This window comes from Oncorhynchus nerka, linkage group LG15 (assembly GCF_034236695.1).
Source record: "Oncorhynchus nerka isolate Pitt River linkage group LG15, Oner_Uvic_2.0, whole genome shotgun sequence".
NCBI classification, from domain to species: Eukaryota; Metazoa; Chordata; class Actinopteri; order Salmoniformes; family Salmonidae; genus Oncorhynchus; species Oncorhynchus nerka.
Genome location: NC_088410.1, coordinates 58,210,343 through 58,225,029, shown reverse-complemented (window position 1 = coordinate 58,225,029; position 14,687 = coordinate 58,210,343). Strand labels below are relative to the sequence as shown.

General features: G+C 44.5%; 2 protein-coding genes across 3 annotated transcripts; one reads left to right on the top strand and one right to left on the bottom strand.

Annotated features, from left to right (window-relative positions):
* Window positions 1–2,060: 2,060 nt before the first annotated feature.
* rdh20 (retinol dehydrogenase 20) lies at window positions 2,061–5,888 on the top strand (the record flags this gene model as incomplete). The annotated part of the gene is given in 7 exon segments (XM_065000717.1): window positions 2,061–2,220; window positions 2,291–2,294; window positions 2,344–2,683; window positions 4,169–4,265; window positions 4,621–4,748; window positions 4,987–5,136; window positions 5,547–5,888. Coding segments are annotated over 7 exon segments (1,029 nt in total), but the record flags the coding sequence as incomplete, so codon positions are not given.
* A 675-nt stretch (window positions 5,889–6,563) lies between these two features.
* LOC115142960 (double-stranded RNA-binding protein Staufen homolog 1-like) lies at window positions 6,564–14,313 on the bottom strand. Of its 2 annotated transcripts, none has more exons than XM_029682869.2 (16): window positions 14,117–14,313; window positions 12,829–13,149; window positions 12,614–12,735; window positions 12,154–12,304; window positions 11,759–11,915; window positions 11,505–11,679; window positions 10,953–11,045; window positions 10,577–10,795; window positions 10,153–10,296; window positions 9,773–9,919; window positions 9,519–9,597; window positions 9,084–9,241; window positions 8,387–8,554; window positions 8,153–8,275; window positions 7,833–7,927; window positions 6,564–7,638 (listed from the first exon to the last, which is right to left on the bottom strand). In XM_029682869.2, exons 2-16 carry the CDS (start codon window positions 13,022–13,024, stop codon window positions 7,542–7,544), a joined length of 2,124 nt encoding a protein of 707 aa, XP_029538729.1. In that variant the 5' UTR covers window positions 13,025–13,149; window positions 14,117–14,313; the 3' UTR covers window positions 6,564–7,541. The 2 variants fall into 2 exon arrangements, with proteins under 2 accessions (XP_029538729.1, XP_029538730.1); XM_029682870.2 differs by having other exon boundaries at window positions 11,759–11,912.
* Between the last annotated feature and the right edge of the window lie 374 nt (window positions 14,314–14,687).

Sequence of the window (14,687 nt, the reverse complement as noted above, 5' to 3'; positions counted from 1 at the left end):
TGATCAGCGGTTTGTATCAGAGGTTTCTTTTTAAGGGCACCTCTCGCCTCATTTAATGACTGACAAGTATGTTGACTATTCCTTTTAGGTAATATACTACATTATCTCATGTTTACATAGTCCAGCTTCTTAAAAGCATGTTGCCTTATAAGGTATTATCATAGTCCTTATCCTGACTCACAATATAAAAACATATCAACTACAAAACCTAAATCAAGATTACAGCATTGAGGAAAACTGGGTTTGATTTGATTATCCCCACAAGTAGCAATATGTAATGATTAAACGCTGACTCAGGCTTTAGGGCCTATCCTGCTATCCCACTGGCCTGAGGACGACTTGGCTGGTTGGCACACCATCAGGCAGCACTACTTGCCAACAAGGCAGCCTGAGCCTTGGATTTAAATCACCTGATTTACAAGCCAAGATTTAGACCTATGGCAAATGGAGGCTTTGATAAGTTATTTGCATCGTTTTCAAGTCTATCCCAACAGATGTCAGGCCACACCAGCCAATCTGTAGTTTCATATAAAGTTGACCTGGTTCCAGTACTGTAAGCGAAGGCCCGTGTCTGTTAATGATTATTTCTCTGACTGGGCCAGCCAGTTGTCGTTCAAGGTGTTTACTTCAGACATGATCCTTCGCTTTTGTTCAACCACACCTTGATGAATAGTCTGGCTGACACCAGCTCTTACTCTTCACTGTGTAGTCATGTGGGTCGCGTCCGCCAGGCTGGTTCCCCTCCCATAACCCTCTGCAAAGTAATTACCTTAAATAACCTTCAGTCTTTACATTCAGATTGCCCAACCCTGATTCACGTGATTGCGTTTGTGTCTTGTATTTCCATTTGTTCAGTCAGTCGACGCGTGTCTGTAACCTTAACTTCATGTTAGATGCTTAGGAGATTTAAGGTTAAACAAGGGAGGTAGTGTTCACCTAAACAATGCAGGAACTTTCTAGAAACATATGTAAGCAGACAGGATGTAAGTATCTATAATAAGGTTTACAGTTCATGTATGCATAATCTTCTTATGACATTCACATTTCATACATTCTGGCTAGTGACTACAGTACTCAACACTAATACTGCAGTACTCAACACCGTGAGAAGAGAAATAGTTGAGAATAAGTTGAGAATATTTTTTTTAATCTATAACCTTGAACGAGTCCAGTAAGCCTGCTATTTGCTATCATATCTTGCAAGTGTGTGTGACGATAGGGTCAAATGGGGTTGAAAGTGTATGTGCATGTTGATACTGTAAGCATCATAAAACTATTAGACATAATGGCAGATATCTATTTGAATTATTTCTTATTGACAAAATCAATAGTGTTGGTACCGTCATTTAAAAAAAAATTGTTCTTAACTGCCTGGTGAAATAAACGTGTTTCTTATTTGCACATAAGAAAATTGGGCTGAGAATTCCTCATCCCAATTTTCTAAAGTAATAATTAATATGCAGTACATGGTGTCCCTCTCAACAAACATGTTTTTTTATAGGGGGCTCAAGGAGGTATTTACGCATAAAGGCCCGAGGGGGTGTGGTATATTGCCAATATACCACAGCAAAGGGCTGTTCATAAGCACGACCCAACGCGGAGTGCTGAATATACAGCCTTTAGCCGTTGTATATTGGCCATATACCACAAACCCCTGAGGTGCCTTATTACTATTATAAACTGGTTACCAATGTAATTAGAGAAGTAAAAATAACTATTTTGTCTAACGCGTGGTGTACCGTCTGATTTACCACGGCTCTCAGCCAATCAGCATTCAGGGCTCGAATCACCCAATTTATAATTCCTTTTAACCTAATCCTGAAGGAGTGGTTAAATAAAGTGAGAAGGCAGGCCGGAGTCACAGAGTAGAGCAGAGGGAGGGTAACATGCGCCAGTTTGGCTGTCTGCACCTTTAGCGTTCTCAGTTAGAACACTCCGTAGACTCTCAGATACACTTTTATATTCTACCTTTTATTTAACGAGACAGTTCAGAACAAAGTCCTTGCATCTGAGCACAACAGACCTTAGCTAGCTGCTTTCACACTTGAACATAACACACAACTCTGTACAGTAAGGACATCAAACCCCCAGGACCACCAGAGAAGATCATCTTTCTGATGTACCTCCAGATGATGCTCCGGGATGTGATCTACTTTATCCTGCGTGGATTCGTGCGGATCGTCTTCCGGCCGCTCACTATGCCCATCGACGGCTGAGCTTGTCCTCATCAAATCAAATCAAAATCAAATTTATTTATATAGCCTTTCGTACATCAGCTGATATCTCAAAGTGCTGTACAGAAACCCAGCCTAAAACCCCAAACAGCAAGCAATGCAGGTGTAGAAGCACGGGGTCAGGGTGAGGGGGCGCCTTGGGACGTCTCTTCGCCCTGGAGTTCACCAAACACGGGGCAGAGGTGGTGCTATGGGACGTCGACACTAACGACAACGAGGAGACTGTCAGGTTAGTGAGGGAGGCGGGGGGCAAGGCGCAGCCCTACAGGGTGGACGTGACCAACCGGGTGGAGGTGTACCGCACGGCAGACGAGGTGCGGACGGACCTGGGCCGTAATGTCACCATGCTGGTGAACAACGCCGGGGTGGTTGCCAGAGAACGGCTGATGGACTGTCAGGATTAGCTGGTGGAGAGGACCATGAAGGTCAACTGTCACGCCCTCTTCTGGGTAAGACTGCTGCTGCTACCGTTGTTACTCTGTGAGCCAGATAACACTTTATAGAACGGGGCCTTGGGACTCTTATCAGCTGGTTTAGGGAGAGGGTGGCATGCGGCTATCATCCAACTGTAGTCTCAGAACCCAGAACCAAATCTGGTGTTTGCTGGCTAGCTACTTGACATTTGACATACTGTACATCTTAACAGTCTGTCACAAGAGACTAATCACCCTGTGATACACTGTAGGGATGATGAAAGTTCAATTCTGTCTATATAGTACCATATAGTTCTGTTATCAGTCAGGATTTAGGATGTGGGCTTGAGGTTTCCATGATTGATTGTTATTGATGATAATCAGACGGATTATTGGAATCTATAAATATACAAGCTCCCATCACCAGCAAATAGCATCATTTTGCACAAGTTTGATATGCAATGTCAAGTTAGTAATAGGTTATAGGTTAGTAATAGTAATAGGTTTTATGTACAAATGTTTCTCAGAGCAGGATCCTACAGACTGCATTTACACAGGCAACCCAATTCTGATATTTTTCCACTAATTGGTCTTTTGACCAATCAGATATTTCAGATATTTTTCCAATAATTGGGAAAAATGTCAGAATTGGGCTGCCTGTGCAAATACAGCCATAGTGTTACAAGGGCTATATGGGAAACATGAAGAAGACAAACCTACTGGTATGTGAAAACAGACTATCAGACTATAACTCGGAAAATATGAAGGGTTTAGGTTTACTCTTAAATCTTTGCGTTGCGAAAGAGACATTTCAAGCCGTTTTATCCCTGTGTGCGTCCGTTTTACCCCTGTGTGCGTCCGTTTTATCCCTCCCTATACCTCAGCTATAGTCGGACGTATACAGTGCAGTTTATTGTTCTTAATGCGCCACATGACACGTGTGAAATGTACAACTTTAATAAGTTTTTATCCCCTTAGCTGAGCGACAACACCCCATACAGTGACCCTATTAATGTGACACACACACACAGCCAATTAAATGGCTAGGGGATTTCCTCCCTGATCCTCTTACAGTGGGGAACAGTAAGCCTGCTTCACATTAAGCAACTTTTTTTAAGAAGCTTAGCGAGGCAGAACTCCAATCAGAACTGCAGTACAATAATACTGCCTCATTTTGCTCATTCAAAATGTTCATGGACTATTTCGATATTAATCTCATTATTGCGACTCCTGATAGTCAGTAATTGTGTTCATCGAATAAAAGTCTCTTTTGTTTGTGTGTGTGTGTTTGTCCATCTGGTTGTGTCCCTGCATGCCTGCGTGTGTTTGTCTCTCTGTGTGTTCTTGCGTGCCTGTGTGCGCCTGCCTGTCTGTGTGTGTACAAGCAGTGGCGGTTCTAGACCATTTCAACTGGGGGGGGGGGGGGGGGCAAGCTGGGGCCAGTTGTACTGTTAGAGGGGCCAGTTACATTAGACGTTATTGTTGTCATATTGTTTTCTTCACTGTATGTGTGTGTCACAGATGACAAAGGCCTTCATTCCCCAGATGAAAGAGCAGAGCCATGGACACATCATCACTGTCGCAAGCATCCCGGGTCTCTTCGGCACTACCTGTGTGGAGAACCAGGGAGGACACATCACCTAAGAGAGAATATTATTACCATAAATATTATTTACCTAAGAATGGTATTACTACAGTTGGTACGGTGTAGTGACATATTGTAGGTCAAAGGGTAGCCTATGGTAAAGTGTAGAGTATCTTAGCCTCTGTAACGTAGCCTACTGTGATGTTCTAAATGTGTTCTGGACCCATATTCACACAGCATCTCAGAGTCGAGTCCCTGATATGCAACCTTTTAGATCATACTGAATAAGATTACATGGACAGGATGGACCTGATCCTAGATCAGCACTCTTCCTCTGAGACTTAATGAACATGGGCCCTGACGTCTCAGTGGTGTTTCTGTTCTAACCAGGATTATTGCGCCAGTAAGTTTGCGGCGGTGGGCTTCCACGAGTCCCTGGCCCACAAGTTGCTGACTGAGGAATTTGATGGAGTCAAGACCACTCTTGTGTGTCCCCATATTGTAGACACGGGGCATGTTTGACGGGTGAAAGATCCGGTGAGAGAAAGTATGGGCTGGAGAAAGGGCGGCACTAAAGAGGGAATAAGGGCTACTTTGTTTTGGGTTAATCAGACTGACATTGCAGGTGTAAGCCTACTTCATACAATAGTACACAGTAGTGGTTCATCATTTGATACTGAACATAGGCTTACTACAGTATGTTTCAGAATGTTGTAGTTGTACATTTAACAATGTGATGCTGTAAAACTCTAAGCTCTCTGCTGCATCCCTCAGGGATGAGGTAGTACTGTTCCTGGCACCGCTGGAGCCTGAGTACTGTGTGGAGCAGGCCATGAACGCCATCCTGATCGACCAGCCCCTGGTCTGCATCCCACGCCTCACCTTCCTGCCCGTCATCTCCCGAGTGTGAGTACACATATTGATTGAATAAACTTTATTGATCACCCACTCACTTCGACAGCTCCTTGGAGCGGTGCAGTGTCTCGACATCTGTCTCTCCACAACCTCTTCTGGGCCAGGTCGTAATTCAGTTGGTCGGACCATTGATTGATCCCCAGAGCAGAAAGCTGATTTTTCACCAGCAGCACGCTCAGGTGCTCTGATGAAGGCATAACTGCCAAAACGCGTTAGCCTGCCAGCCCCAAAATACAAAGCTGAAATGAGGTGACGTGTTTTTCTTTTTTGATTTTGGAGTGCCACCATTTCAGTGTTTTTTTATTTGAGATTTCATTTTAAGTTATTGTCATATATGGCAGAGCACCCAGCTAATAAAGCGAGAGTGCGCTCATGTTACCAACTTCACATCAAACGTAGTGTGGCATGATACTGCACACTTCCTCTTCCTGCACTGTTGCCATGGTGACCCATCGGTTCATGGGGTCAGACAAATGCATGCACCCCTTCATTAAGAGCAAGAAGAACAAGCTGACCAATGGAGGACCTACCCTGATTGCCGCTAACTAACTCTCCCTTTCAATTCAGTCTCTACAGATTAAATCTAAGGGCCAGTTTCACACACATATTAATCCTAGTCCTGGACTAAAATTCTCCATTGAGCATGTTTTTTAAATTCCAGGAAGAAGCTTAAACTGTGTCCGGGGAACAAACCTTGAGTGGATATAGACAAATACTTAATGGGATAACAACTATATAATGGAGAAATAAAATGGCCACACTTTCTTCTCCCAAACTATTCTGCCAACCCTAACTGTAATACTGTGACCGTTGGCCTTCCTGTGAGTATGGCCCAACATAAGGTCAGTCTGCTTTTGTAACACTTAGTTATTCCCAGGTGGTTTAAGGGCATCGCCAACCATTCCCCTTGACTGGTTTAAAAGCAGGCTGACGCCATCGGTCCTGTTCAGCTCGCTTTAAGCAACCCCGGAGGACAATGTGAAAAGAAACATCTGAGCCAGCACAGTATGTCTTGAGTCTGCACAATAGTGTGAAACGGTTATATGTGTGACACCTGTGATTGGTGGTCCTCTGATTGCATGTGATGGAATGGAAGTAATGGTCATTGGCCAGCAATGAAGTCTTGCAGGACAGGGTGGTTGTACCATGTGTTTGACAGGTCAATAATAATAATAAGTCAGCCGTTTGTTTGGCTTAAACATCCACTGCTGTCACAGTAAAACCACTGCGTGACTGGGTTTGTTTTTCCGTCACTGACATCACAGCCCTATAGGGCTAGACATGCTTTACCAGAAACACACACGTCTGTCGAGAGAGTACAACAAACAAAAAAGTATCTACCTTCCTCTATCCTCATACCATTTTCTCTTGGAACACATGTGCACAAGATGAACAAAAAAAATCAAAAATAAAAACTGATGGTTTTGTGCTTTACAGCACACAAGTTTTACTTACATTCCATGGGGAGCAGAGAGGTGGTTTGACACCGAGGGGGGACAACACAGACTTATACTGCCCCGCCATCTTTCAGTGGGGATAGACAACATCACACGCACGAACGCTACAATTAGTCTCAAAACCTTCCCAGTCCTACATGGTAATGTAAATAAGCACTGTTCACTTGTGGTGGTTGTTGTTATAAAGCACTCTAGGAAAATCAACAGTGGTTTGCTAGCTGCATCCTATCCTTCTATGGGGTAACATACTTCACAAGTAAACACTATTGTAACAACTATTGTAGACCTGGGTTCAAAAGCCATTTGAAATCATTACAAATACTTTAGCTGGGATTGATTGAGCTTGCCTGGCACAATGGAACCAATGGAATAGTGGCAAAACTGCAAACCAGTCCATCTGGCACGCCAGTCAGACTAAAGCAAACGCTGAAAATATTTGAAATATTTCAAAAATGTTTTTGAAGCCACGTTTGTGAACAACCCGCCAAGAATTTCAGGCCACCGGGTTAAAGAACAATAAAACATTTAAAAATGAGAGAAAGAAAGTTGTTAACATTAAAGGGGAAAAAAAGAGAGAAAACGCTTCTACTCAAAAACAAAGCTTCTTTTCACAGTTAACATTATCCCATTCCATCTCAACAGAGCGGACTGCCATTATATCGGATACGATGCAGCTACATTTTTCTACTAAGCAACAAAACAAAATCATAAATGTGTACAATTAAACAACATTAAGGAGGAAATTAAATTAAAACAATTTCTTCTATTAATCTTGTTTAACTGTTAACATTTCAGAACATTTAATATAAACACTTGTGATGCTTTAGAGCCTACAGTTGCCCTGAGCTTCCTGTAGAATTCTAAAACAGCCTATCACAACACAGTGTCAGAGTTTTCTTTTAGTGCTTCTTGCAAACAACCAATGGTGTACGTCTGTCTACACAGTGCCATCCAGAGTCTGTTGTCCCAAGTTGCTTGAGTTAGCCTGTTTGATGATGAGAGAGTCGCAGCCGTCCATGTCCTGTTTGCCACACCTACAGAAGCAACACAAGACAGATCAGCATTACCAAGTCATACAGACAAAATTCTCCGGTTGGAGGGAAACAAGGATTTCTGAAAAACTTTAAAGGTTTCCAGATTTGCAACCCTATGAAAAAAAATGTATTATTCAACCGTAATAGTGTTCTCGTACTGGTCCACATCTGACCCATCAGACGCGTGGTCTTACCCAGAGGTTGGTCCGCTCCCTGTCCTGTCATTGGTCTGCTGCTGGTGCTGCTGCTGGTCCAGCTCTGACAGTAATTTCAGGATACTCAAGGCCGCCTGTGGACCGGATTGGAACATTAGATATAGCCTATATCATAATTTCCCTAGTGCTTGTGCCAATATATATCTGATTTAAAGCATCCGGGTCGTGTTCAGAGGGTACAAGTAAAAAAGGGAAGTATATTCTGAACATGTCCAATATGCCCCCCCAATCTATGAAAATGTTTAGCTACGGTGTGTCCTAATGGACAAGATTCTGGTCTAACCATCAGAGCATCTCACCATGTCGTGACAGGACTCCACGTCCTTGCCAATGCCGTGGCTGATAAGAGGCGGCTGGGAGGAGCAGTTGATCAGCGATACAAATTCATTCTTGTTGTTTTTGGGGAAATCTTTGTAATCCACCTGCAAAGAAAAAAAGGGTTTTTTAATACTAACACTCCAAAATACATGAATAAAAAGTTGTGTCTGAGTGCGTTTGTCCGCACATGCTTGCACGCCTCTGCGTCTGTTTACCTGTAGACCTTGTACGTTGGCTAGGTAGCTGAGCTGTTCGGAGGGTCTGGTCAGGGGTCCGTGAGGTACTAGATGAGCCATACTGTTCTGACTCTTCAGGATGGTATCGGCGGTCAGGGAGGTACCACCGTACAGCAGCTCGTTGGCGATCATGGCCGTCAGGGTGGCCTTAATATAATACCATTAAAAAGGTGCGATAAGCAGAGATCTCTCCACCATTTTCTGCTTGCTAAAATTCTAATAGTATGCCTACTACTTTCAAAACAAGCAAGTGTAGAGAATCATTGTACCATCAAAACTGCTGTGAAATATATTTTAAATAACCAAAAACATTGTATTTTCAGCTGTTTGAAGCCAAAAGTAAAAGACGCAAAAACTAAACTTAACAGGACATAGAGAAAAAGAGAACATAGAACAGATCTATTGCTTTTTACACTTGCTGTCAATAAGAATGACAGATCTATAACTCATTTATATGTGAATTTGGTCAGGTTGCCCAAAAAGTTCTACTGCAGCTTTAGCAATAATAATGTTTATTTGCATACTGCATATCTTTATACCAAGACACATTTACATAAAACAGAACATCAAAGGACTAAAAATATATATACAAAGGAAACCCGAACTAAAATAACATCAAGGATAATGTCGATAACTAAAACGCACACTAGACACTGACACACACACACACACACACCTTGGCAGGGTTGGTCCGGGGGCCGTAACCCTTGTTCTGGTGCCCCAGACTGGGGCTGGCCCCTATAGCCTGGGCCACCTCTGCCACCATGGGCAGGATGCCTGCTGGGAGCTGCTGGTGGCTGAGGTAGGGCTGGCGGTAGTTCTCTGCCTTGGAGCCTGAGAGATAGGGGGCGACAGAGAGACAGACATGTAAAACACTGGGAAGGAGAACGGAACACCCATGTAAAAGCTTCCCGGATTTAAAAAAAAATCCTAAATCTGTCGTCCCGCACAACACCAAGCACGCTGGAAGAAGATTGTGAATGACCTATGCTCCATAAAGAGATAAAAGGGTTTAAGTCAAGTAAGGCAAATCCAAAAGCAAAGTCTACTACATAAATCTGAGAACATATCAAAGCATGTGTAGTTCCAACCCTGCACCTGAACAACTCACCCAGCGACTGGCTCTCTTCTACAGAGCCCGGCTCGAAGAAGGTCACTTTCCTCCCGTCTCCATTTTTCTTCTGCAGGACCTTGGGTTACATGATCAACAGAAAAAGCACACGTCAGTTGGCTGCTCAACGGTCATTCAAGTCAACACAAACTACTCTGCTGTGTACTGCTGGCTAGATGAGCACATGAGTAGGCTCTAACTAAACCAGTTGCCTGGCTGGTATGCCTCCGGTGGCTCTTGGGGACATACTGTACCTTTTCGTCCGTTTTGAGCGCAGGTTTGTGGGGCTGAGGCGGAGGCACTTTGAAACCTAGAAGCTCAAGCATCTTCTCTGCTGCGTTCCTCTTCGCTACCTTCTTACTGGGGCCTAAGCCCTCCGCACAATGGCCACACACAGTCACCTAATGACCACAAAACAGGTCAGAATGAAAATAAAAATTGGCCCCCAAGCCTAGATAGACATACGCAATATGGCGCTAAATTGCCCTCTGATAGGATTGGTGTCTTGTTTGCCATATTTGTTCACACCTGTCCAATCCCCTCAGACCTCCACAAGTGCTCTAGGCCTAGAGAATAGGCACTGTGGGGTTGATTTGGAGAGAGCAGGCTAGGCTATTTGAGCCTCCTGTTTTACCTGCATGACGAACTCCCTGCGTCTGGGCAGCCCCCTCTCCGTCATCATGCTGTACTCTGGCTCCTTCTCTTTCTTAGCCTGCTGGATCTGAGCCAGTCTGCTGATGGGGTTCATGCCCTGCCCATACTCTGGACTGGTCTGCAGCTGGGGGAAGAGAGCGCGAGAAAGAGGGATATTTCGCATTACACACAAGAACAAAGATTCCTTAGAAACAATTTTCCAACTCTACAAAAGCTTTCCTCATTAACCCTCCTTTCCCTCCTGTTGCACGTCCCTTTAAAAATGAATATCTTAGAAGCACTTGTTCTTTTTTTTATGACGTACAGTACCTTTACTCACTGTTAGCTAGCAAATTTACCATCTGGGATAACAAAGATGCTTTACTGCTCTACACTCCCTGACCTAATCCCCCTGGTCCTTTCACCTTAATAATGGACTTGGTTTTCTTCTTAATGCGTGCTGGCTGAATCTTCTCCACGCTGGGGGACAGCTGGGGCAGTCTCCTCAGTTCCTCCAGCACGGCTGTAGCTGCCAGCTTCTTAGCGATCTTCTTACTCTTGCCCTCGCCCTCGCCACAGAACTCGCCCACCGCCACACACACCATGAAGCTCTTCATGTGAGGCGGGCCTGCCTCCTTCAGAACCTGTGGGTCGGAGGAGGAACGACGTTAAAGACAAAACAAATTAGAAATAGGCGTATCAATGGAAAGGTAGGTCATTGAGAGGACAAATGATTTGTTCAAACTGGACTTGATCAATCTAAATGACTGTTAAGCCAATGCAGGACTATAGCCTAACTACCTCAAAGTTGACAGGCATGTTCCTCTTCAGTGCGATCTCAAACACCTGGCTGATTTCTGATTTATTGAAGTTCTCTGTGTCTTCTCCATTCGTCTGAAATCAACAAAGTTTGTGTCAAAACATTTGTCTTACAGCAGAGTTGCTTTGTGTGGCAGTATTGAGTCACATATGTGCCCTTCCTTCACGTTGTGAAGCAGACAGGTGTAGTGATCCATGTAGCAGGTGTTGCCTTATGGGTAAAATACAGTACATTTTCCCAAAGTTCCACCCAATTTTCCCAAAAATTCCTGTTGGGAGGATTCACGAAATCAGAAGGGAATAAGCAAGGAAGGAATCCTAGAAATGGGACTCTTCCAACCAGGATTTCTGGAAAAACCCTGGAACTTTGGAAAAGTTACCAGAATATTCCAACCCTAGCTCTGACCCCAGGCCGCTCTGACCCCAGGCCGCTCTGACCCCAGGCCGCTCTGACCCCAGGCCGCTCTGACCCCAGGCCGCTCTGACCCCATGCCGCTCTGACCCCAGGCCGCTCTGACCCCAGGCCGCTCTGACCTCAGGCAGCTGCTGCAGCAGTATGGGCTCTTTCTGTAGAGTCTTCAGTGCCTTGGCAGCGGCGTCATGTTTGGCAAGCTGCCGCGTGCGCCCCTTCCCGTGGAACTGCTGGCCCCCGATGTTCAGCTCCATGTGGTACAACACCGGCCCCACCGGGGGAAACGGGTAGTAGTACCTGACCACACAGAGAAGACAGGATACGCTCAGGTATAGCTTTTACTGAGATGACACCCCCCACCCCAGAGTGGACATACTGTTGCATGGAGCGTTGGTAAGGCCCCGGGGCCCTGATGTTGTAGTTGAAGTTGGATGGTCTCATCCCAGGGTAGGGGTCTATGGGCTTGTACATAGGCTTCACCCCTAGCTTCATACAGAAGGCATTCAGCTCCACCGTGTGCGTCATGCAATCTACTGTGGTAGGACACACACACACACACACACACAGAAAAACAGAAAACAAACATTACAGAACAACAGGGACCAAAACTTTAATACACCTGGTGATCAAACTCTTTTGAATGTAGACTACTTAACGCCACTGACTATCAATGTTTCCCCAATCATGACACTTTCATGATACAGCAACTGATGACCTGAGAGCCTCTCAGAAATAAGCACACACACAGGGCCAGGTGTGCTGGGTTCTTGCCTGTGTTGTTGCGGGGGTTGTTCCTCATGCTAGGTTTGGGCAGTGTTGTCTGGGCCAAGGCTGTGGCAGCTGCAGAGTGCTGGGCCTTCTTTATACTGGTCCCCTCTGCCTCCCAGTGCTGATCCCCCAGTGATAACCGCACTGAGAAGATCTGGGGGAGGAAGGAAAGAGACAGAACAGATAGAAGTAGAGAGAGGGATATATCTGTTATTGAAATTAACAAGTATTTAAGAGCAGGGAGGTAGACATTAAAAAGCACAGTGATTACTGATCTCCTAGGGTCATGTCCAGTAGGCAGAAAAAGGCCAGAAATTACAAGGTACTATCTGAAATTAAACATGTCCAACAAGAAACATGTACTTTTGTTTTCAGTTGCAAATCCCTTTGCTACAGTGAGTGTAGCCTAATGAACATGACCCATGTTTGCTAGTGAGTGTCAGTGGTTGGGTTGTTGAGTTACCTTGGAATGAGCTGGTCCTTGCTCACAGAGCAGCTTATACTCAGGCTGGATCTTATTGAAACGGGCTAACTCATTCACCAGACACATGGGGGTCTTCTCTTTAGGGTTTGCCATGTTAGATACTAAAAACAAATTAACAAAATTAGATTGTCCATTGAGAGAGGCACAGAAAGAAAGCTTTGGAGCACACACACAATGCACGCACACCGACAGACCTGTGGAGGTGGGGCTGAATGGAGTGGCTGAGCCCGAGGGCAGGGCTGAGCTCAGGAGCGGGTGACTGGCGCTCTCGGAGGGCAGGGGGCCCGAGGCACAGGGGATACTGTACCCTGGCTGGGGCTGAGACAGCTGCTGCATGGGGCTGGCAGCAGGGCTCGACATAAGGTTACCCGGACACTGGAACTGGGACATACTGGCCAGTTGGGTTTGGTGGAGTCAGGCGGTAGGTAGGTTAAGTCGAGGTGGGAACTCTTCAGTACTGCAGCGATAGATGTTTAAGGTTTATTTGATTGAGGTAAATGACTGCAAAGCTCCGCCTGAAAAGAGGATAACAAAGACAATGGCTTAGACTTAGAGGGGTAGCTTGTTCCCTGCAATTTAAGGTTACAAGATGGTGCCACATTTGCATGACCACAACAACAAAAAACAGTCAGTGCCTTGCACAACTGGCCTTCAGCTGCCTTTGTAGACCCAGCACTGACAGCAACAACAATACAGATTCATTAATTTGTATCACCTAATAACAACCATACATGGAAATGTCATACCGGTGCAGTAATTTTGCATCATAAAACTAGAATGAATGGGCCGCAATAAATCCAATAAACCGTAAGCTATTTAATCTGTTTCCCTGCAATACAATAACTAGTAACTTAGACATCATCTGTCTGTTGTGACAATCAACAATTCTCTACAGACAGTAGAACTTAATGCCCAACTTGCTGAGAGGACACGTTTATAAGAGAAAGTCGTTTGGATGATCTTTGTAAGGTGTGTTCTGCTAGCCAGCCAACTAGCGGTCTGGCTATCCAGCTGAACTAGTTCATGTTAATTTCATATACGAACCTTACATACTAACGTTAGATGTATTTTTTGTTTCTGCAAAACGTTGTCAAGTGTCCTTGATTGATCCGGTCTTGCTAGACAAGTTATTGCAGTTGTGCCGTTTGTTTGCACGCTTGTCAAGTCCAAGTACCGGCGGTAGCTAGCTAGTTAGCCTAGCCAAAGTATCTGGCTAGCTAACAATCTAATTATCTGGTCGACGTCAACACATTTGACACTCATGTCACGTTTATTAGCATTTTAAATATTTTTCTAAAACATTCATTTGCTATATATTGCGCAATAAACGGGTATGAATCCGGCATAAATCTGAAGCAATTCGCTTATCGAACTCCTGCAGGAATTGATGGATCATGGATGTCGAGTCAGGTAGCTCGAGACGCTAGCTAAAAGCAAACTAGCTAAAGTTAGCTAGTCAAGAGGCATCTAATACAACCTCACCTCGTTATCTTTCTGTCCAGTTTTTGGTTACTCCATTGGATACGTTACTTTAGTGTTGTATTGGTTTGTTTTTGCTCCAACTGTGTAGGGTTTCCCGTGTGATTTTGGATCAAAATGTTGGTAGTGAAGTGGTGGGGGAAAGGCATACAAGGCAAACACTAAAGAGAATGGCCCAATCTTAGCTGTCTCTTCCGGGAAATGACATCGTTCAGCTAAGAGGAAGTATGCTTGGAAAGTGGGCTACTTTGTAGCTAACGAATGAATGAATGATCATATAATATATTTCCTAGTAGACATTTGAGTGCATATCTTGCTACAGACGAGCACACACATAGCTCCAAAGGCTCTGGAACATTTAGTAAAGAAGACTACATGGTGTTGTAGACTGGTCTCAGATTAGATGTAACATGGTAAACATCAATCCGGGACTTTCAAATTAGTATGCCACATTACATAAAATAAAATGGAAGTAGGTTGTATTGATAGGTGGTTGTATAAATCGAACGTCTAGCAAACCGATAGGATGCGTGTTCGAATCCCATCATGGATAACGTTATCAACTTTGCAAACA